This window comes from Lithobates pipiens, unplaced genomic scaffold (assembly GCF_037356315.1).
Source record: "Lithobates pipiens isolate NorthernLeopardFrog02 unplaced genomic scaffold, aLitPip1_a1.2 Scaffold_8, whole genome shotgun sequence".
NCBI lineage: Eukaryota > Metazoa > Chordata > Amphibia > Anura > Ranidae > Lithobates > Lithobates pipiens.
Window position 1 is genome coordinate 155,465,255 of NW_027507903.1, and position 25,523 is coordinate 155,490,777.

Consider the following 25,523-nt stretch of genomic DNA (forward strand, 5'->3'; position numbering starts at 1 on the left):
GGTTTGTACTGCCCTGCCATTTTAGCACCTCAAGAAATGAGATAGGCAGTCGTAAACTAAAAGCTGCGTAAATTCCAGAAAACGTACCTTAGTTTGTAGATGTGACAACTTTTGCGCAAACCAATAAATATACAATTATTGACTTTTTTTTACCAAAGACATGTGGCTGAATACATTTTGGCCTAAATGTATGACTAAAATTGAGTTTATTGGATTTTTCTAATAACAAAAAGTAGAAAATATCATTTTTTTTCTAAATTTGCGGTCTTTTTACGTTTATATCGCAAAAAATAAAAATCGCAGAGGCAATCAAATACCATCAAAAGAAAGCTCTATTTGTGGGAAGAAAAGGACGCAAATTTTGTTTGGGTACAACATTGCATGACCGCGCAATTACCAGTTAAAGCAGCGCAGTGCCAAATTGTAAAAAGACCTCTGGTCATTTACCAGCAAAATGGTCCGGTCTGAAAGTGGTTAAAGAAATCTTTTCAACAGCGTCCATACACCTGCAAAATAATTTCCACTCACAAATAACTGTTATGCAATTCAGTTAGTGTGCGTGCATATATGAAATAATCCCATGCTCCGGGTCTTTAAATATCAGAGACAGCGTCTTCACTCCAAAGTAAAGTGCTCCACCATGTGTGGTAAAGGGAACCACTCACCAGAATCATATGGCCATAAAGACCTGCTCAGCCTTTGGATTATATCAGCAAGTGAGGTAGTAAATCTCAACATGTTATATGCCCTCCTCAACAGCTAATGTAACCCACAGTGCAGCGGTGAAAACTTGTATTATATTTTTTAAAAGCACTAAGTGTAGAAGTAGCACCTAACTTTATAATTCTGAATTCTATTAGTGGATTTAACACACTTAAAGGGGCAGCAGCTAAAGATATTTTGAAGGTTGGTGCATTTTATATATATTTTCTTATCTCTATCTCTGTTATAATTATATTGCCTGAAAGCTACACAGTTACTGGGTATCCTCTCCAGCCAGTTCCTCCCCTTCCCCCTTCTCCTTCCGGGACCCTTCCATATACTCCTTCCCCTCCACTAACTTATCACTCTCCCTTCTTGACTTTTCCATATAGTGTCTAGGTTTTCTTCTTCTTTTCTTTACCTTACCATAATTATTGAGTCAGTACATCCTCCTCACCTATTTGTCGATATTTTAAACTTGAATAACTAAGCTATATTACATGACATTTTTGTCTATGGATTTGTAACCATTGTACTGTTGTAAAAGCCTCAGTAAACAAATTAAACACCAACAAAAATCATCTCACAATCACTAGTTATCAGTGGCACTTTAACCCCCCCCACCATAAAAAAAATCCATAATCCATGGTGGTTTAGTGGCACTTTAAAACACTTCACAACCCCACTACCTTTAAGAAAACAATCCCACAATCATTGATGATCAGTGGCATATTAACCCCCACACCTTAAAAGGGTTGTAACCATTAAGAAGTAGTTCACTGCCAGCCCCCCTCTTATATTCAGCCATAACAAACAGTGTAAGTGTTTTTTTTTTTAAAAACAATGCCTCGAAATACATCGAAATACCTTTCTTTCAGATATCTTCTGGCCGTTCACATGACTCCTGGCCTCTCTCCTCCTCCAACCCAGGGCTACAGCGGGAGGGTCCGAGATCTCCCTCTGATGTCAGCCGGGGAGGTCATATGACCACCGTGCTGGCCACTCAGTCCCTCCCACTGTAGCCCTGGATCAGACTAGGAGAGTGGCTGGGAGTCATGCGACTGGCCTGAAAATATGTGAAAAAGGGTATTTGGAGGCATTGTTTAAAAAAAAAAAAATTACACTGTGTGTTATGGCTGGATAAAAGAGAGGAGCTGGCAGGGACATTATTTAAACTTTTCTGCTAATAGCAGCAGGAGGGGGGTGAAGATAGCTCACACAGACACAGGAGCTGACAGGCAGGGAGGAGGGGGAGAGGGTAAGAGAGCAGAGCAGCGGATGATGGAGGCACATAAACTGACCATTTTAATAAGGACTGCTGAGCCCTGATTACCATGGTCAGTACACAGAGGGGGACACAAGGACTGGCATGATCAACTTAGGTTTTTTTTACAGCTTACAGAGGGACAGGTTAGACATCACAAGCACTGTGCTGTTTAACCTGCTATAAGGGAACAGGATCTCTTTTTTGTTTTTTTTCAGGATTGCAACCACTTTAACCTTCAATCTGCTGCAGTCCTCATTCCTGCCTGTGTTTAGTCATTCAGCACTTACCGTCTGCTGGTGTAAGTGAGCTGAATGTTTACACTTGTGATGGCTGTGATTGGTTCACAGTGATCAAAAGGTAAAGAACACTGTACATTAAACCTGTGATCATAGCTGTCCAATGAGTCACCTATTCACAGATGTTTTACTATACATGGTATTGAGGTGGTTAAAGACTAATAATATGCTTCTTATAAATTATATGTATGCATTTTAATAATACAGCAGTACAACCTATCATTTATAACAGATTAAGACAACTTAATAAGCTGGAACTATTGCACTTGTACTTGGCTAGTATGTTTTCCTTGCACTTACCACAGTACCGTAAATTAGATCAGTATGATATCAGACTTTATGTCAGTGTTCTAGAAAAACACAGAGCCACTGCCTGTCAAATTACTGGAACAGTGCAATGAGTCACATTGGTGACAGGTTCACTTTATACTGAACTCGCCTGTCCCCATGTATCTAGCACAGTGGCCTCTGAGCTATTCCACTGAGAAATCTTCAATGAGTTGTTTTGCTATCTTCCTTGTTATAACTACCTCAAAGAAATCATAAGGAAAGTTCAACATAATTGCACCATATTAATCAATAAACACACTCCAATTATCTTTGTGGAACTTTATTTTCATTTACAAATATAAAGGGGACATTGTATTGCAATTTTTCTTCTGGAAAACATGTCAGTGCCTCTGAAAGCATGTGCCTTTTCTCAGTCTATTGTATGGTAGCCCCTCTAAAAAGGTCATACTGAATCTCCCAGCTGCTTTTGTTGAAATGAGGGACAGTCGCCATTAGCTCACAACAGCCACTGTGACATTTATTATATAGATCAAATCTATTGGTGATTCACCCCTGGGGTAATATAAAAATAGTGGTCTTTTAGGTTAGTGTGCATGCCTGTCAGTTTTAAAAACAATGAATAAGAGCAGGGGTGCTTCACATTAGCACAAGGCAATTTCCCCATGAAGAAGAATTTATTCGCTATATACCTGTCAGTAAACAGCATATATAAGCACTTGCCTGCTAAGGCATTTAACCATGGCCACATGTGAAATGGTTCTGCACAGTTTAATGACATAGAAATGTGATTTCACAGCAATTTCAAGTTGGATAGTTGGCACGGCACATAATGCTAAATTAAAACTGCACACAAGGGGATTTCCAACGTGTGGTCAGGCTTCTATTTAAGGCTGATGTTCCTCTAGTCATTCATTGGATTTGCCAAAAGTGTGCCAGCCCATGTTCATGGTCCTGGCTTTAATAGTCCATTTTGAATTTCTATGATTGTCAAACATACCGTTTTAAGAACAAAGAAAAGTACTTAAGAAATCAAATAAAATCAGTAAAAACTGTTTATGATATGTATAATTTGACTGAATTGAAAGCACTTAGTGTATACAGATTTTATGTATCATAGAATCACAGCATTATGTCTAAGCATGCCTATGTAGAAGGAATAGCATTTCACATTTCTCTTCATTGTCTAAATCCCATTACAGTTTTACTTTTCATATTACAATTAACCAAAAAAGGAGAAAAGGTGGTTATGTAGCCAAAAGAAATGTGTACTAAATGCTGGAAGTATGCATTTAAACAGCAGTAGCTGTACTTATAGTTGAGGTAAATTCAAGCAAATATTTGTATTTCCCATGTTTAAATAATGCCACATATTGCATATCCTTTATCAAGGATTCACTAGTGAAATTCACCCTGTGAAAAAATTGTTAAATCTGACCAAGCAAGATTTGTCGGGATTTACCCAGCATTTTCTATCAGGATTTGTCCTTTATACTATTATATTTGCAGGCAAAATATTGTTAGTTTGAATCTTGACCAGAAGAGTCGTGATAGTATAGTAGCAGCTGTTTTTCAGTTTTGGACAAATCTTTATAGGAATGATTCGGACAAATCTCGTAGCAAGAATGTCTATTTGTAAAATTTCCCTCGTGCTTTCCATGGTTCTGAAACTGTGTCTATGCACAGTCTGGGCCCCAGGAGAGTCTATGAAGCACTAACCAGCAAAAGAAAAAAATGTAATAAACACACAAGTGAAAAATTAATTTGTTATCTTTAATATTTACCGTTTCAGGTTACAGCAATGTCCAGAATTTCCTGCCTGCCTGCTCCAGTAATGGTAGGTTGGAATTTGGGGAAGCACCGCCCCCCTTGTTTGCAGCTCAAACAGTGTTTGGGCACTATAGTTGTTGTCATCATTGGCACTTTTTCATACGCCAGGGGATCTCCAGGGAAGAGTTTCTCCTGACATCACTACCCATAGTCAGACTAAGGTCAAAAATCAGCTATGACATTACAGGAAACTAATGTGTGACACCAAATCCCAGGAGGGGGTGGTGACAAGATGTTGGGCTCATGTTCCACCCACCTGCCCCACATGGGGCAAGATAGCAGTCACTTCCCTTCCCAGTGAAGATGGCAATGTGCCATTAATGCCCATATTTGGACTAAGTTATATAGTTAAAACCTTTGAAGATAAAAAAAATAACCTTGAATGACAACACGGCAGAGATTTTACTGCAGAACATGCAATATTGTAATCCTATTATAGGAAGTAGAAAATCAACAGATCTTCTGACACATTAACAGGTAATAAAAATGTGGGGTTTATTTATCATTGATTTGAAGATAAATTCAGCAGATATTAAGTTTTTTTCAAAGCAGATTTGATTTTTCAAAATTTTTATAATTTTCTCCAATTTTAAAACAAGATTCTGCCATCAAATGTAGCATTTTGCATTGGTCCATGTGAAAATGTCCTCAAACAAGATTCACCAATGTAAAAATGTAATCAAGCAAGATTTGAGCAACATCTGTTCTTCAATAGAAATGCACTTTACCACACTATTCATTCTATTTATTATTATTATCTATTTATTATTCGGTGAATATAGATTCACCCAACATTGATGTAAGATTCTGCCATCAAATGTAGCATTTTGCATTGGTCCATGTGAAAATGTCCTCAAACAAGATTCACCCATGTAAAAATGTAATCAAGCTAGATGTGAGCAACATCTGTTCTTCAATAGAAATGTACTTTACCACACTATTCATCCTATTTATTATTCAGTGAATGTAGATTCACCCAACATTCCCTAAATGTTTTGCCTTAAATATTATTCAGATTATCCTAAGTTTTGAAGTGGAGAATGTGCTTTTCTTTGTTTGTTTGTTTATTTATGTATTTGTACTTAGTATAGGTATTTGAAAGTGCTTATTTTATTTTATTTGGAGCTGTGGGTTTTTAGCACAAGAAGAGTGCTCAGTGTAATACAGGTTCAGTAACATTTTTTTTTTTAATATGAAAACATATATGAATAAAAGCTGAAAGCTGTCAGTATAATAATTTTTACCAACTGTCACCTTTGCTGTACAACTTGGCAAAGTGGTTCAATTCAGAATGACCAAAATCTGTTGGCTTTTTATTTAATATTTGCATGTCAACAGGTCTTCACATTATATTTAAATACATACTTTGAGGGAAAACAGCATTTTGTAAGTTAACTCCTATCACTGCCCCCTGGGCTTTAGGGATATATTCAATGTATAATGGATGTCCTGTTCTTGTTTTTTATGAGCTTACTCCTAGTGATCCACTCATTTTCAACAATTCCGAATTATGCTTGCATAAAACATCAATGCCAAAATAAAAATAAAAAAACATAAAAAGATATTTGCAATTTTTATTTCTCTATTAATTCTCTGTAGAATGTAAAATAGAGCTATGACCAATAGGAATGTTGACCTTCCCCAGCCTTTGCCCCAATACAAGTAACAGAGCTAGAGCAGTCAAACTTTGATTTATTCTTGTTCCTTGCTACCATAAATATTTCAGATGTAGTTCACACTCTGAATTTGCTATTGACAAAAGACGGTCTTTAGCTCTTAAGAGTACAAGCCTGATATGAACAACCTAAATGAATATTGAATATTCAGATTACTCCCTAGTGATAATATCAAATAACATTTAAATTGAACTGGGTGAAAACAAGTCAAATATTTCTAACAAGGATAGCTAAAACAATGATCATTCTAAGACCAATTGTCCAGGGCTGTAATGATCCAAAACATTTTACATATTTCATTAAGTTTAATAATGTATAAACTTAATGGCAGAAAGCAGATTAGAAGGTACATAAACACATTTCAATGACATTATTGCTCTTCTTTAAAATTGTAAATTCCACCCACATCCTTATTTTAATATTTTAATGTTCTAAGCACTCATGTAGTTGTATTATTGTTGTTTGTGTCAAAATCATATGCTTTTTTTTACTAAAATAATATACAATATTGGACATGAAATGAGCTAAACTATTTTCAATTCTGTCATAAGTTGAGTGGATAATGATCAATTCAGCCATTAAACATGAACTGCATTTCGCCTATTTTCTTTAATATAGGCATGCCATGTGACCCGATCCATGGTGAGTCATTGGGTTCTTGATTCTTAGCAATTATGTAGAATACTTAGCAGTAATTACTTGAATCTTAGCAGGTACTTAAAAGTTGCCCAATTTACCTGACCATGTCAGACCATTTGAGTGAAAGCCTATTATGGTTCTAAACATGAGAATCACCTAAAAACGTAAATCATATTGGTCCATACAGTACATCCAATCCACTACATGCACTTACTGTATCTTCGGTTATTACCAGGACACAATATCAAACAATATTACAATTTATGAATTTCAGTGACAATTCTCTGTGCCCAGAAGTGCCCCTGCTCTTTACTCAAAAATATTCAGAAGTTTATGTACCCTAGAAAAACATTTGTTTCCACTTTACAGGCAGACTTAACTTAAGCTGCATCTAGTAAATGCAACAGATATGGGGTTAGGTTGTTGGGAGGGCTACAGGTTACATGTTACATGTTTGATTTACATATGTACGAAGGGAGAGATAGCCAGCTTGAGTCCTGGATGCTTATTGTATATTGATAGCAGCAGAAAGATAGTGTGGTACTTTTGTCACCTTTATTCCATAAAGCATTTCAGAGAATTATTGAAAGGCTTCATTCAGATTCAGTCTGCATATAAGAAACTTCTCTGATCTCCTCCCTTCTATCCAAACTCAAGGGAAAACCCCAAATAAATGCCTTGTATGCACCAAAGATGGACTAAGGAAAGCTATGCAGTATTATTGTCCCTATCGTCCCTTACAACCTAAGCATTACATAATGGGCACTTTCTGTTGCTACCACACTTCACTGCAGTATTAGTCTTAGGTATTGGACTGCACAGTGTGGTGAAGGTGTTTCCCATGTGCCTAACTAGCTGTCATTTACCTTTTTCTGATCTCCTGTCTACCAAACCTTTGCCTGTTATTTTGCCCATGTTTCTGCCTGCTGCTTGGACCAACAATTTGTCTGCATACTGACCATGGCTCTGCCTGCCCCTAGAATGAACACTTGCCTTTTTATTGACCACAAGAACCAGTAGCATGCTTGCCTTAAGGGAATGAGAGCTGCATAGGCTGAAGCTATACTAAGCCAGCTATATTCCCTGACCATACATACATTACAGTACACAGTGGGATGTGGAATACCACGTGTGTGAAGTATAGAAGGGCCCAAAATCCAATAAGCACCTTTTGGCTTTCAATGGGGGGTAAGCTATACCTGTGATTTCACGGATACCTATCACATTTTCTGTAGCCCAAAAATTCCAGGACAGTACAAGCACCCCTAAAATTACCTCTCTTTGGAAAGTAGAATCCCTAAGGTACAAGGCCATAATAGTGAGTTTTTTTTTTTGAAGGTTTAATTATTTATCACCAGTATTTTATGTTTTTTTTTCTCAAAGATGTCATTTTAATTAGATATTTTTGACACAAAACATGGGCATACTTAGAATTATACCCCAAAGCACATTCTGCTCCTCCTCGCGAGTATGGGGACACAACATGTGTGTGACTTTTTTTGTTCCTTTGTACAGTAAAAAAAACTGTGTTGGTTAAATACTACCAAAATACGTGAACTAAGTGTACTCAAGCACTTGAAAAATCTAAATATTATAAAAAAAGTGGTGTGCTGTTCTAAAATAATGATTAACAATACACAATCTCCTTAATAATTCTGTAATCCTAGTGCTAAGTGCACCAAAAAATAAATGTTGAAAACCACACAATAAAGTGATAATATTCTCCATTAAATTGTTCAAAATTATCCCCTTAGCACCAACCGTATGCACATATGTGCCTATGTGCATATGTGCATATCTGGGGTGATGCCTACAGCTGCAAGCATTTCCCTCGTTATAACCCCTGAAACATGAGGACTTTACTGTGGAGGCAATTGAATCTACCAGTGAAAGAGGAGCACCAAATGGGGCATACAGTGGATTGACCTTAATGAGCAACCAAACTACATTTCTGACATTTTAGGTCTTAACAAGAAGGTGAGTGTATAGTATACATAGGGGTGATTAGATGGTGGCTGGAATCTGAAGGGTCTAATCACATTTTCAAGCACTGGGGAGCAAGGATTGTGTTTTTTAATGGGAGCACTTTGTCACGGTGGACTATTTAAGTGTTATTTTTTTCAAGCAATATATATTAATTTTCTTTGGATATTTTGCACACTATATAATTCTGAACAATTTAAACAATATTATCACTTTATTGTGTGGATTTTCAAAATTATTTGGTGCACTGAGCACTAAGATTACTGAATTATTAAGGAGATTGTGTATTATTACTTATTATTTTATAACAGCGCACCCATTTTTTTTTGATAATATTTTGATAAAATTGCAGTTTTTTTCCTGTTTTGCCCAACCCATAAAAAGACAGCAAAAGAAGTAGCAACACTGTTGAGGTCCTCTCTGCTGTCTCCTGCTATCATCATATTCCTAGTTAGCACAATGAGCACTTCTGATTGGCTCCTTGTGCTGTTTATCTCTCTCTCAGTTTGAGCTCTGCTGTAAAGGAGATTGCAAGAGGCTGATACCAAGTCATAAATTCAGGTACTTGCACTATTTGGCTTTTAATAATATATCTTCTTGTTAATTGAATAAAACATCAGCATCTGCTGCTTAAAATATATCATTATTTTCATCAGAAAAAAATAATAATAAAAAGTTCCAATTGGATCTTAGAATGGCAGAGCTAGTCTGTGAGTATTATATGCTTCAGAAAATCATTTTCACTTATTTATGTTGGTCACATTCACCTCCTCATCAAAATGTATCCCAAGTATTGTAAACTGCTGCTTCATTCTCTCCAAGCCCCGACTCTTCACTGATGTACAGTTCTCTCCCTTTTCAGCAAAAGAGAGATCTTTTAGGGATGTATTGGAATGAGGAGGTGTGGCTACTCAAAAATAATGAGATCCCTAGGGATAGGGGGCACTTGGCATTTCCAATACTCCAGGGTTGTGATTATCTAGTAATGATGATACCTCGTTCATCATTTTATTATTCCTTTTCTTTTTATGTGTATTCATATCATGTCATAGATTTAAGCCTAAATGTAGCAGCAATTTCCATACAGTAAATCAGAGCTATTTCATTGCCTTCCCTTGTGTCTGGGAAACAAAACAACTGAGCTCATTGCATATGGTGAAAGTGTTATTGTTTTGTTAAATAATATAACACAGCATAGATGCCTCCAATTTAAAGGTTTCCTCTGAGAACACTTGTTTCACAACAGCAGATCATATTTAACAGGACAAAACATTTCATCTTCTGAAAGGCAAAACATCACTTAGCTTAGTTACACAGCTTTGCCGGTTTACCGTTGGCTTATTATTTGATATGTTTCATTCAATAGACTAGCAATGGAATCTAAAAAAATATCAAAAGTCTGGTTTATAAATAGTAGGTTTTAGTAACGACTATGTGAATCATCATTATCTCCTAAGTCCACTTAGAAAATAAGCAACGTTTTGGAAGGGATTAATATTAACCACTCGCCGTCTGCCCACCGTCGATTGACAGCGGCAGAATGGCACTCCTACGTGAATCGGCGTGGCTGTACGGCAGATGCCTTAAGGAGTATATGGTGTGCACACGCCCGGTGTGAGCCCGTGCATGTGGCCGGCGCTACCCATGATTGCTCCTGAAAAGGAGAGAACAGAGATCTGTCAATGTAGGGATGAGGAGAGCGATCTGTTGTTTCTACTGCTTTGGAACAACAATTGGTCTCTTCCCCCAGGCAGTCCCATCCCCCCACAATTAGAATCACTCCCTAGGACACACATTTTCCCCTTGATTGTAATATAATATCCCCCTTGCCAGTAATATTTATACAGTAATCAATGGCTATTTATAGCTCTGATTGCTGTATAAATGTCAATGGTCCCAAAATAGTGTGAAAAATGTCTGATCTGTCAGCCGCAATATCGCAGTCCCAATAAAAAAGATCGCAGATCGCCGCCATTACTAGTAAAAAAATAATAATAATAAAAATGCCATAAATCTATCCCCTTTTTTGTAGATGATATAACTTTTGTGCAAACCAATCAATTTACGCTTATTGCGATTTTTTTTATCAAAAATATGTAGACAAATACATATTGGCTTAAACTGATGAAGAAATTTGTTTTTTTAATATATTTTTTGGGGGTATTTATTATAGCAAAAAGTAAAAAATATTATTTATTTTTTTCTAAATAGTCTGTCTTTTTTGTTTATAGTCCAAAAAAATAAAAACCACAGAGGTTATCAAATACCACCAAAATAAAGCTCTATTTGTGGGGACAAAAAGGACATAATTTTTGTTTGGGTACAGCATTACACAACCCCACAATTGTCAGTTAAAATGTCACAGTGCCGTATCGCAAAAAATGGCCCAGTCAGGAAGGGAGTAAATTCTTCCGGGGTCGAAATTACCACTTAAGCTGTTGCTGGTGGAACTGTAATAACTGGAAGATCTCACTACAGCAGGTCCCAAGTAAACTATTTGTTAAAATTTTACCCAATCACTTGCCGTTTACAAGTTTACATGCTGCTGGCTTGTGCTTGCTCAGTGCTGCTTCTCTGAACTTCCAGTCTTCACATGAAAATGTTAACAGTGGACATTACAGTCTGGAGCCAGTCTGTTAGCTTGGTGAAAAGTAAGAAGAGGAGTGGGGGAGTGCCTTGTCATCCAAGGCTTTAGGGCTAAGTGTTTATATGGATGTACACAGTGTAGAGAGACGCAAATCTAGTCCCTACATACAAGATTGGCTTCATAGGATGCTGCAAGAGAAAGGAGCCATCCTGAAGCTGAAAACCTGGGGAAGCAGCCATGGCTTCAACAGGAACATCAGCAAGGATTAAAAGACAAAGAAGCTGCATACTCAATGAGTGAGTAAATGAGCTGTGGAAAAGGCTTTAAAAAACTGTGTATTTAATATCAATTTATTGTTTGTGGTCTGTTGAGTCTGCTCTGCTATTCTGCACATCTTTATTCAATAAAGCAGTTGACATTTTGCCATAATAAGTGGACTTTTACTAGTATAGAGATCAGTCATTCACAGTCATTGGCTATTTACAATTTCCTTTGTAGCAACTTTTTAGCAGATGTAGGGACAAAAAATAACCAATTTTAGATTTAGTGTAGTTTCATCAAACTGAAACTCCCAACTTTTCACATTGAGCTACATTAGTGAAATTTGCTTGCAAAATAAAAATCTTATCTTCTTTTTATTTTACGTTTTCCTCCTTTTTTTCTTTCTGTGGACTATTTTTCTTGCTAATAAGGGACTGTTTTTGGCACAAGAACAGATATGGGAAAATCCTTAAACACCCAAAACTGCATTAATTTAACTTTCCCTACTGACCCCAATGCATTTTGCTCAAGTAGAAAAATTTTGCCCAAATGTCCTGATTTTAGCTGAAATTGTTCTTCATTACCTATCTTTCAGGACACATGTTACATTATACACATTCCACAAGCATGAAGCCATTGACATCCTATACAAGTATGTTATGATTACCATTACTGTTTTTATAATACATTATTAGAATTCTCTGAAAATGAACACATTTTAGAAAAAAATTTTTTTAGATTTACTTATATTCAGTATTAAGTGTTAACAAAAGTACATAGATCTATTTATAGCAATTACTGTCCCATAAGATCTCTACTATAATACACATTAGGGACAATTTGAGAGGAACCTTTTATGTTTGGACTATAGTAGCATTATACAGAGCATTTAAATACTATGCAGAATGACCTAGGGAATGACCTAGAATGACCTAGGGAATGACCTAGGCAGGGATATGCAATTAGCGGACCTCCAGCTGTTGCAGAACTACAAGTCCCATGAGGCATAGCAAGACTCCCACAAGACAGCCACAAGAATGACACCCAGAGGCAGAGCATGATGGTAGTTTTGCAACAGCTGGAGGTCCGCTAATTGCATATCCCTGACCTAGGGAATGACCCATGCATCTGTAGTGATGCAAAGCCAGGGTCCAGGGATACTTTAATTATTTGGGTTTCCAACTACAACAGCCTACCACAGTGATTACAATAAATATTCTTACTTACTGAATCATCTATTTGATCTGTTTTAACATTAAAGAAGAAGTAGCTGGAGGAAGGAGGCAACAGGTGGTTTAACTCATTGGTATTCATCAGTGCAGAGAAGTTTAAAAGTTGAAGTTCTTAGTAAAGACTGGAGCTGTATGTGGAAGTGACGCTTAAGAGGGGATATGATAGTGAAATACAAATCGTTAAGTAGGGATTTTTTACTCTGGGGAAAACTATTTAACTAAACAAAGGCACACAGCCACACAATGAAGTTGGACAAAAGGTGGTTCAATCTTAAACTGCATAAGAAATTCTTTACTTTTAGAGCGGTAAGGATGTGAAACTCCCTTCCACAGTGGGTGGTGTCAACAGGGCATTTGGATAAATGAAAAAAAAAATTGTTAGCAAACATAATGTATAGGGATAGTGAAATTGGTAGTTACAAAAACATACACACACATGCAGGTTGAATTGGATGGACCAGTGTCTTTTTTCAACCTTACCAACTATGTAACTATGTATGATAATTCATTATGCCCCTGTCTATTAAATGTGTGAGTCAGAAGACCCAGTACTTTATACATGAAGGCTTTTGTTCTTTTCATTTTTTCCAGCTATGAGGCAATATTTTTCTCTTGGTGTCTGAAAGAGAAACCCTCAGGCAATGCTTTTTACAGTACTTTGTCCATTAACCTATTTTGTCCAAGTGATACATTTGTTAGTTCTTTCTCTTTCAATCTTATCATGTTCTTCCCACATTTCCATACTTATTTTTATTCTTTACCATTTTTTGTCCCCCCACATAGCGTAAGCCTTATTCTTGCACTCATTGCCCGTTTATTATTAGGTCAGATATGTTTAAAAGGCTGCCATTTACACAGAAAACATTTATTGAGTTGCTATCTATATTTCCTGTTAATTGAAGTATTAAGTACTATCATGGGAATTTGTTATGGTTTATGTTAGCAGAAAAGTAGGTATGCTAGCTCACTTTTTTTAGACTTTTTATGCATTAAGAGCAAGCCTCTGTATTAGTAAAGAAAAGCATGTGTAGCAATCTCATAATTCAACTTTTGCAGAGGTTGCATGTTCTTTATCATGAGTAAGGCTACTTTCACACGGGGGTCGACAAAAATTAAGGCTCCTACTGTGTCAGAGACAGCAGTGTGGTGGTCCCATCCCTGGATTAGATAGAACAAAGAAACCCCCTAAATGGGACTCTGACAGACCATTAACACATGAAATGGAACTCATAAAATGTTGTTTTTATTAATACAATAAATCAAGACTACACAGACTAAAAACAGACGACTAGCATCTGAGCAATGTGCAATACAATACAAAACGACAATAGAACATCACAAAAACACATATGCTCTCATAAGGGGAGAAAAACCTCAATACCCAACGCTTTTCCAGTTTTGCTTGAAAAATGTCATCAGCGGTAGAGAGTAGAGTGAGATGAAGTGTAATTAAAGCTCATGATAGAGCCATTCCTCAATAGGATATCATCAAATAAGATGCAGATGCAGCTGGAAGCAAAAACACAGTCCCTAGTGACCCACGCCCAGGAAGTAGTTCACCCCTCCACAGAGTATATAGGCCGGTGTAAATTACAGGTTAAGAATCCACCCCTCACTGAAGATGTGGGGGGTGTATAAGCTATAGCCAATGTAGATCCGAGCCTAAAATGTGGCCCCCAGGAGGTCCCCTGTATTTTTGGGATCCCTTGTTGGAAACACCAGAAAAGAGGTCCTATAAAGTGCCACGCCTTGATCAGATGCAGCCCTGTTGCATCGGATCAAGGCATACATCTGATCAAGGGCATGCATCTGATCAAGGGCTGCATCTGATCAAGGTGTGATGCTTTGTTTTCAATGGGCAGGGGCGCTTTAGGAGCGGTGTATACACCGCTCCTACAGCGCTGCAAAGATTTGGCGTGCAGGACTTTTTTGACCAATTTGCAAGCACACTGCTCCAGTGTGAAAGCCCTCCAGAAAGGATCAGTATGACGTATGAAAGACAGGAAGGATCAGTATGAAACATGTAAAAAAGGAAGGATCAGTATGACACATGGACAGGAAGGAACAGTATGCAAAGCTTCTCTTCAAAAAAGGAGCTTCTTTGGACAATAAGCTTTGCATAATGATGTTTGCTGCTCAATTCTGTTGCGTGACAATTGCATCAAAAATGCAACGTGATTGAGGTTACAAAACAAATGCCCTAAACAGATGTACATTTTGCTGTAAATGACTATAAGCATAGGTTCACATTGATGCTATTTGGCATGCGATTCGACATGTCAAATCGCATGAAGCATGAAGCATGTACAGACATTGCATGTGATGTGCTCAGGAATGTTGTATGATTTCTGTGAGAATCAAATACGGTGTGTGTCTACATCATACAAATATAAACCCACTGTGGTTATATTTGCATGATCTATTAGATGATCTATTAAACATGATTGTTTTAAATGATATATTTCCAGGATGTCATTGTATATGACAAGTAATACAGTCTAGAATCAAGTGATCTGCAAACAGTAACTTTATAATATAATATCTATGAAAATATGTATGTATAAATATAGTTAATAAAATTTTACAAAATGATTAGCTAGTGAAATACCATCCAAGACTATTCTGCAAGCTTCTCTCTCCCTCGATAGTACAGTGTTACTACCAGTAAGGGGGAGGAGTAGCTTCAGGTAAACATTGCAATCTACCAAGTCTGCACAAGAGGAGAGGGTAGGGGAGGGGGGGCAGAGAGGGTGGAGAGGGGCGGGACTGGGAGTAAAGGAGATCGTTTTATGACTCATGACTACGGTGTTGACAGGAAGAGGGAGGGGAGGAGAGAGGAGACCTGCAGATGACGCAGACATGCATTTAGACCACCGTATCTTGGCTCAGCAGCCATGCTAATCGTGGTCTGCTGGCATGATCAAAAAGGTATTATAAGAGATACAGAGAAGTAATGCAAAAAGCAAAAGCACCAATGTGCAGCTTGCACATTAAAGGGACAACAGGTGCAGTATATATATATTTTTTTTTTGGGCTATCAAATGATTTAAATGATTTAGGCACCTGAAGTTTTATGCATGTAGGGTTTGTACATATTGCTGAATATCTGTGTCTTTATAAAATTAATCCACACACTTAAAGCCCAGAGGCAAGAATGAAATTTAAATAGTGCCTTGTACATTAATTACCTTACTCCTCAGTCTTCCCTCCAAACACCTCCTCCAAAAGCTATTCTGCTGTATAATAGATCAAAGTCACAGTTTCCTCTATAACAGTGATGATGAACCTTGGCACCCCAGATGTTTTGGCACTATATTTCCCATGATGCTCATGTACTCTTTAGTGTAGTTGACCAACATGGGAAATGTTGTTCCAAAACATCTGGGGTGCCAAGCAGGGGTGTAACTAGAAATCACAGGGCCCCATAGCAAAATGTTGTATGGGCCCCCCTGCAAACAGTCCCCCCCCACAAAAAAAAATAACTAATGCCAGTGAATAACAGATAATCACACTCATGTAGCACAGTACCCAGGCAACAGCTTATATTATATAAGAGAACCTCTTTAACCCTTGCCGCGCAGGCACAGCCAGCTTTAAGTTTTGGGCAAAGTTCTGCTTTAAGTGCACTAACATGAAAATGACTGTTGACCAGAGCAACCAATCAGCATCCAGGTTTTATTTTCAAACTGCAGAAACAACAGCTGCAAACTTAATGGATGCTACTGGCAATGAGAGGTCTCCTCCAAAGGCACAGCCCCCCAACAACATACGAATCGGTACAGGTGAGCATAGTATAGAGAATCTGAGACGGTCACAAGGTCTGCAGAGCTCTGAGGCTACAGTCCCCCTGATACACACTGTCCCTAGGAGCCATCCCCCTCTGTGCCCCTGACACCACTGTGCCCTCATCACCACCTCCCCATTACCCCCACCACAGCCCTCACATGCAGATCTTCCACTCAGCTTTACAACGCGGACCAGCGGCTCCCCTCCACCAGCTTCTGCCACCATCATAGGCGGTGCACCACCAAATCGCTCCACCCAGAAACACGGAGCAGCACAAAGTCTCCGCTTATCATCTGTACCCACAGGGGGCAGCCTAGAGTGGGGAATCCCACGCATGTGCTCATCATAGTGTGTCATAGGTGGCTCAGGTGACCATGCTGGACACCTACTGAAATGGATCAGCCTTGTCTTTGTATTTGATACTGGAAATCATGCAGACATGGTGAAGGGGTGGAGACAGAGCAGTTTTGATGAGGAACTGAGGCCCCACTCGGCAGCGAGCCTCACTCGACAGCGGGCCCCACTTGGCTGCGGGCCCCATAGCGTCCACGTGGGTCGCTATGGCAGTAGTTCCGCCACTGGTGTCAAGGTTTGCCATCACTGCTCCATGAGCTAAGCTCATTTCTGGCACTGAGGACCAGGCGTTTTTCCCTGCTTGTTATCTTCTTGGGCACTGGTCCCCTCACTGCCTCTATAAGTTCCCCTGCCTTTGAAGCCTATAAGAGATGCCCTGGTCACTGGAAGTGCCCCCTAAAATAATAGGTTGTGCCATGCAGACAAAACAACCAAAGAAGAACCCTAGAAAGTAACATAACTGTGGCTTCAGATAAGTAAAATGTGCATTTGGATAGTTAGAGGGTGTAAGGGGGGCTGCTAATTTGCTGAAGTTGAGCATTAATTGCTTTATGCTAATTTAGTAAAGGAGTTGAGAATCTTCACACAATATATTGTATCAATATACACTTTAGTTATCCAAACATGTACAGATGAATTAAGTAAACAGAAATTTGCTTATCACAATTAGATTATTAAAGTGAATGTTCAAACAGTTCACTGAGGCTGATTTACCAAAGGTAAAATACTGAGCTATTTCACAAAAAGCGAATAAAATACATTTCTACATTCTTCGCTGAGATTTTCGTCTGAACGTGTCTTTGTCAGAGGTCGTCACACAGCTGCCACCTAGCCCAAAGGCTTGTTATGTTTGAGTGCTTTACTGGGAAAGTGGAACATATTGATAGAAGCGGGTTATAGGGCAAGCAAAATGATTCATTGGAGCCCTATTTAGCCTGTACATAACTGATATAACCACTGTTTTTATGCTACTCACAACCAAATATGAACTGTATATAATCTTTTCTTCAATGGCCAGGACTGCTGACATTAATTACGTCCAGACATTTCTTTTACAGCCCTGCATCAAATTTACATACAGACACATTCCTACGGATGCAATACAGTACATGATAAATAACATTAAATTAATGGTCACATTACAATGTTGTCCTTTATGACAAACCATAAAAAAAACAAATATTTCATTACTTTTTTATTGCACTAGCATTATTAACAGAGACATTGGTAAATCACCATGAATAAACACTGCTATCCTTTGTGACCATGCTTTATAAAAAGAAAACAAACATAGAACACAAGCAAGGCCTACTGTGGTTTTATTGAAATATGCTAGGAGGCTAAGCATTTCGTAGTAGGCAAATTTCAATATGGTTATTTACGTGTTAGCTAGTATCTTGGGAGCTACTGAAGAAATGCAATTTAAAAGTTCAGTCTTCGTCCAATTGGAGACTGTCAGTGGGACAGGAAACACAATAAATATCAAATAAAGACATGCCGAGATAAGCCGCTGTTGCATTGTCATTACAGTTCACTAGTACATAGCCCAGAAGCCTCTTTGACTATACTGACATATGTAGGTTGCTCAGCAGTAGACAAAATCCACATCTGTGCCAGCATAGGAATAAATGGGTTTTCTTTATTGAATGCCTCACAGTAGATTAGTTCTTTATTTCTCCCATCCAGTATTTCATGCTTCTTATTCTAGTGGAATGATAATATTGATGTCCCTGCCATTTGTGTCACTGTGACAAAAATATGTTTTTTTTCTAACCAAATCCCTTAAGGTATCACAAAGTTACTAGTGTTTTTTTTTGTTTTTTTTTATTATTTTTTTTGGGGGGGGGGGTACATTATGTTGTATTAAGTTACCACTTTAAGAGTCAGGAAGATCTCAGTTACACAATTTATAGATGTTATAGTACAAAGTTTGCTGTTCATGTGCATTTTATTTCTGTTCAGTCTGAAGTCTCCAGTAAAGAGGTCACTCTCAAAATACAGTTCTAGTGCCTCCTATTGCTATGTCTAGGACAAATGGACATTTCCACACAACCTGACAAGTCTAAAGTCATTTGCCCTATGATACGTGTGACAAAATACAATAGTGCAATACATAGTATTAGAAATAGGATTACAGTTCTTAATGTTGAAATGAGTAGGGTATTTGCATCTGAGATATATAAATTAGTAGATTCCACGCTTAGATGTAGGCTGGGCTGCTGCCTCTCCTGGGGGGCTCCAAAGTTGGGGCATCAACAGCGTGAAAAAGTATGTAAGTATAGGGTGGAGAGGAGCTGCCCGTCACCTGAAGAATGAACCTCCTTGGTGAGTTACTTTTCTCAGGTGAAAGTGCAATTAACCAAGTAACAGGCAGTTACATGTGTCAATGTGTGAAATTCGTGTATTTAAAGGGTTTCTCACCCTATATCCTATACCAAAAAGGTGTATGTATTTACTACTCTATCACATATATATATATATATATATATATATATATATATATATATATATATATATATATATATATATATATATATATATATATATATATATATATATATGAAGTCCAGTCTTTGTAGTGCAAATAACAAAATTAAAAGTGACTTGTGCTGGTATCCAAAGCAAAGCAGAGCTTGGTACGCACTCATGCAGTTTCCTCATATTGTGTTTTATATATCGATTTTCACATGTTTTACTTTCACGGTACTGGCTAGAACCTATACACAATTATGTAACCAAACAAGTAATAGAGCACTAAATACATACACCTTTTTGGTATAGGATATAGGGTGAGAACCCCTTTAAATACACCAAATTCACACATTGACATATCTCACTGCTTGTTAATTGCACTTTCACCTGAGAAGCGTGACTCACCCAGGAGGTTCATTCTTCAGGTGATGGGCAGGACCACTCACCTCTATACTTACATACTTTTTCACATTAATTGCAAATGAGAATGAATTGTGCAGTGGTCAAAATTCCCATAAACTGTGAGGCAATTACTTTTCCCAGGTGCTTTATTGTTTCTCATACAGCTTCATAACTGGGGCATAATTGTAATCTACGGTGTCTCTTTCATTAGTGATAGGGCTTATTAGTTCTTTAGCCTGTATGAGAAAAAATAAATATTAAGTAAAATATTACTATTTTGTTTTAGTAATTTCTGTTGTCCTCCCATAATTTCTCTTTCTATGAGTTGTAGGTCTTTAACTGCTTGCCGTCCAACCTATAGCAGTTTTATTGCTACAGGGCGGCAGCTGTGTGCCGGATCATGTATATCCACTTAACCACTTGCCGCCCGCCCTATAGCAAATAGACGGCGGCAAAGTGGTTTCATAATCCTGACCGGACGTCATATGACGTGATCAGGATTATGAGCCGCTGTGCGCCCCCGGGGGCACGCATCGCGGCGATCGTTGTTGCGGGGTGTCAGTCTGACACCCGGCAACTACGATCTCGGTAAAGAGTCTCCGACGGAGACTCTTTACCACGTGATCAGCCGTGTCCAATCACGGCTGATCACAGTGTAAATAGGAAAAGCCGGTGATCGGCTTTTCCTCACTCGCGTCTGTCAGACGCGAGTAGAGGAGAGCCGATCGGCTGCTCCTCTGACAGGGGGGGTCTGTGCTGATTGATTATCAGCACAGCCCCCCCGAGGATGCCCACACTGGACCACCAGGGACGCCACTAGACCACCAGGGATGCCAAGGACAAGGTATGCCACCCTAGACCACCAGGGATTGCAATCAGTGCCACAATGGATGCCAATCAGTGCCCATAATGGATGCCAATCAGTGCCCACAATGGGCATCACTGATTGGCATGCATTATTGATTGGCACTGATTGGCATCCATTAGTACAATATATTATAATACAATGCCGCCTATCAGTTCCCATCTGGGCCGCCTATAAGTGCCTACCCATGCCCACCTATGCCACCTACCCATGCCCACCTGTGCCACCTATCCATGCCCATCCATGCCAATCCGTGCCAATTTGTGCCACCTATCAGTGCCCATCCGTGTCGCCCATCAGTGCCGCCTATCAGTGCCACATAGCGGTGTCCATCAATGCCACCTCATTAGTGCCACTTCATTGGTGCCACCTCATCAGTGCCCATCAGTGCCGCCTTATCATTGCCCATCAGTGTAACCCCATCAGTGCCCATCAGTGAAGGAGAAAACTTACTTATTTGCAAAGTTTTGAAACTGAAACAAAAAAAAAACATTTTTTTTTTCAAAATTTTCGGTATTTTTTTATTTGTTTAGCAAAAAATAAAAACCGCAGAGGTGATCAAATACCACCAAAAGAAAGCTCTATTTGTGGGAAAAAAAATGATAAAAATGTCATTTGGGTACAGTGTAGCATGACCACGCAATTGTCATTCAAAGTGCGACAGCGCTGAAAGCTCAAAATTGGTCTGGGCAGGAAGGTGTTTAAGTGCCCGGTATTGAAGTGGTTAAGGACTAGCCTCGTTTTGAGATTTTGGTGTTTACATATTTAAAACAGGTTTTTTTGCTAGAAAATTACTTACCAAACATTATATATATTTTTTTTCTAACACCCTAGAGAATAAAATGGCAGTCATTGCAATACTTTTTTTCACACTGTAGTTGTGTACCGGTCGCCGATAATGGAGACCACGACCACCGTTATCGTAAACAAAACCGCTGGCTCTACAGATTGATACCTCAGTTGTGGCAGCATCTGCTGCTGTTACCGAGATATCCATCTTCAAACTGCCAATGTATACGTACATGAGCCGGTGGAGTGTCTGCCGCAATATTGCAGTCCTGCTGTAAGTTGCTGATTGCCGCCATTACTAGTAAAAAAATAAGTAATTAATTTAAAATAAATAAAAGTATCCCATAGTTTGTAGATGCTATAACTTTTGCATAAACCAATCAATATATGCTTATTGGCATTTTTCTAAAAATATGTATTAGAATACATATTGGCTTAAATTTTTAAAGAAATTCGATTATTTTTTTTTATTTTTTTTACTGGCTATGTTTTATATAGCAGAAGGAAAATATATATTAATTTATTTTTTATATATATATATATATATATATATATATATATATATATATATATATATATATTTTTTTTTTTTTTTTTTTTTTTTTAATTGATGGTCGTTTTTTTTGTTTATAGAGTAAAGAATTTAAACCGCAGAGGTGATCAAATACCACCAAAAGAAAGCTCTATTTGTGGGAAAAAAAGGACATACATTTTATGTAAAAAAAAAACAACACAAGGCATGAAAGCACAGCGTGGTCAGTTTTTCTAGCTGTGTTGAGAACTCACACCCCTGTCCTGCACAGCCATTCACTGGGAAAATCAGTGTGTATGTATTTCTCCATCCCTAGCTCTCTAATGTCGCATACACATGGTCAGAATTTCGGCCAACAAAAGACCGATGAGAACTTTTCGACGGAAAATGCGACCGTGTGTATGCTCTATCGGAATTTTGCTGGCCAAATTTCTGCCAGCAAAAGATTGAGAACAGGTTCTCAATTTTCCTAACAGAAAAACTTTATATCAGAAATTCCGATTGTGTGTATTTAATTCCGACACACAAAAACTCACGCATGCTCAGATTCAACAATGAGACAGAAGCTATTGGCTATTGAACTTCCTTTTTCTAGTCCCGTCGTACGCGTTGTACGTCACCGCGTTATTGATGGTCGGAATTTGGTGTGACCGCATGTATGCAAGACAGCTTGAGCGAAATCCCGTCGGGAAAACCATTCAGGCTTTTTCCGACCAAAATTCATTCGGATCGTGTGTACGCGGCATTAGATCCTTATGCAGTTTGGAACAGAGGGTATGTGATCTCTTTTAAAAAGGGGGGGGGGGAAAGTAGTTTTAATTTTATATATATATATATATATATATGCACAATTATTTTGCCTTTCATTTCTATTTTAAACTGAATGGGTTGTTTAACGGGGGGGGGGGGGGGGTTGGGGTGCATATGCTTTGAGTGAGGCCATATTGACACTTGTGAGGCTCTGTGAGCTGTGTTGCACGTGGATATGGTATGGCAGCCCATTAATTTTGAATAGGCTGCTGTGCCTCCTGAAAATGCAGGGAAAAGGTCCCAGCTCCATTTCTTAAATTGTCACCGGCACGGAAACAGCAAATGTAGTGCAGTTCCCAGAGCAGGTAGCGGCTTCTGTGATTTCCAGTGCATGTGGATTAATGGCACCTGTACGCATCTCCTGCGTTTTCCATGCGAGTGGTTGCAGCTGCAGGAACTGGTGTGGACCTGCAGTAGGAACTACTTGCACACGGGATCTCTTCCTCTAACTTATGGCTTAGTGGTCTTAGGCTGTGTTCCCATAGGTGTGCTGTGGTTTGGGCTCAGAGAGATTGTATATGCGTTTTACATACAGTTTTTAGTGCACTCCCATTGACTATTATTAGACTGTGCATTTTCTGAAAGCACATCAAAGATGCAGCATGCAGGACTTTGATGCACTTTCATGAAATTGCTCGGTCGAATAGAATTCAATGGGAGCACGCCTAAAACTACATGTGAAACGTGCATACAATCACACTGCAACAAAACTTCAGTGCACTGGTGTTAATCCGGTCTAGGGTAACACCACATGAATTATATTCATTCGACAGACGAGTACAAATATGTTTGACACTTCCTTGACATATGAAAAAAATAATTTGGCACAGTTTGTTAAAGAGAATCCAGCAGCATACTGTATGTGGCAAAGACTAGGTAAGAAATCACTTAGTCATTTAAAAATAATAACTTATGAACCAGGTGATGACAAAGAGTGATTATGCACAGTGTACCTATGCTCCAGATTGTCGCTGGAGGTGTAATACAGTTCACTGATGTTTCTAACAAATTACCAGAATTTCAGTTCTATAAATGGTCTCTGGTGACATCACTCAGTATGGAATTGCTGAGAATCTGTAAAGAACTTCCAGTAGAATCAAAATTGAACTCTAGGCAGATTTAAAGGAAACAAATTAAAGCACCTCTGTAATCATTAATACATAATTAAATCTATCTTTTAAATGCAAGCAGTGTGAGTATCTGAATTTGGATTTGTATCAGCCTATTGTATACAGTCCCTCTACAGCAAGGCTGGAGTGTAAAAGGAAGCGAAAGCAAAGAGCCAATCAAGAGTGATGGCGAGAGATGAGCTCATCACTGCGCTGTCTCTGTTTTGCTGTCCAATCACAGGCTGGATGGACCAGAATAAGTTAAATGATGCTGGCCAGGGAACTGGGGACATCTATTGGCAGAAAAACATCCTGTGGGGGAAATGTTTAGATTAAACATGAAAACTGCTGCAAAAGTGTTTTTTTATTTTGTTATGCTTTAAAGCAGTGGTCATCAACCCTGTCCTCAGGGCCCACTAACAGGCCAGATTTGCAAGATAACTGAATACATCACAGGTGATATCATTTGCTGCTCAGTGATTGCAGTATTCTAGTCTGCATCTCCCCAAGGTAATACATAAAACATGGCATGTCAGTGGGTCCTGAGGACAGGGTTGATGACCACTGCTTTAAAGTGTTATTAAACCTAAAAACATTTTTTGCCTTAATGCATTGTTTGCATTAAGATAAAAAATTCTTTCAGTTTCTCTGTGCCCCCTTTCCCCTGTATGAAGAGGAAGAGAGGGGAGAAGAGTTCAGCGCTGTGCACGGCTGCATCTATTCTCCCCTCTTTTCCTCTTTACTGCTGTCAATCAGATGCAGTGAAGAGGACATGGGGGGGCGAGCAATATGGGGTACTGTGTAAATCTATGGAGTGTGGCTCCATAGACACACAGGTCGGGAGTATACATACTATGCTCTCCCCATAGCCAGCGGCTGGATATGATAGTCCCAAGAAGAAGAGGAGGAGCCAAGATCGCCACCGGGGACCCCAGAAAAGGAGGATCGGGGGCCACTCTGTGCAAAACCACTGCACAGAGCATGTAAGTATAACATGTTTTTTTATTTTTATAAGAATATTTTTTTTTAACTGTAATAACATTTTAGGCCCCTTTCACTCTTGTGCGACTACAAAGTCGCAAGATTTTGCTGCGAATCCGCAGCCGCAAATTTGACACAATTTTTGCTGAGATTTCAGGGAGTGCCTGTGTAACTCGCATCAAAGTAGTGTGGGGACTACTTTGAAGTCGGCGCGACTTGAAGTTGTACTAATATGAATGGTAGTCATTGGAAATCATGGGGAATAACTTGTCGTACGACTTTGTAGTACCAAGTCGTAGGATAAGTCGTACAGGTGTGAAAGGGGCCTTAAGCTACTTTCTAGCTGGGGTTCTCCTTTAAGTGTAATTTCCTTTTTTTTTTAGAAAGTATATTGTCATTACAGAGAAACGAATGCCCCATACACAAAGTCGGATTATGTTGTCGGAAAATCAGATTGTGTGTGGGCTCTATCGGATTTTCTGATGCACAAAGTTTGAGAGCAGGATCTAAAATTTTCCGACAACAAAATCCAATCGTTTAAATTCTGATCGTGTGTAGACAATTCCGACGGACAAAGTGCCATGCATGCTCAGAATAAACTAAGAGGCGAAAGTTATTGGGTACTGGCCCATTTATACTCCCGACGTACGCGTTTGAGGTCA

At 38.7% G+C, this 25,523-nt stretch overlaps 1 protein-coding gene across 36 annotated transcripts in view; it reads left to right on the forward strand.

Annotated features, from left to right (window-relative positions):
* Window positions 1-25,523, forward strand: part of CELF2 (CUGBP Elav-like family member 2) — a 683,959-nt gene that overhangs the window by 637,869 nt on the left and 20,567 nt on the right. For 13 of the 36 annotated variants that reach the window (XM_077472885.1, XM_077472887.1, XM_077472889.1 and 10 more), the window contains 2 exons: window positions 4,346-4,390; window positions 12,125-12,181. The exons of 19 other annotated variants lie outside the window; for them this stretch is intronic. In XM_077472885.1, coding sequence (XP_077329011.1) covers window positions 4,346-4,390; window positions 12,125-12,181 — 102 coding nt within the window. The remainder of the gene's footprint in view (window positions 1-4,345; window positions 4,391-12,124; window positions 12,182-25,523) is intronic. 4 more of the 36 variants (XM_077472891.1, XM_077472894.1, XM_077472896.1 and 1 more) reach the window with 1 other exon arrangement.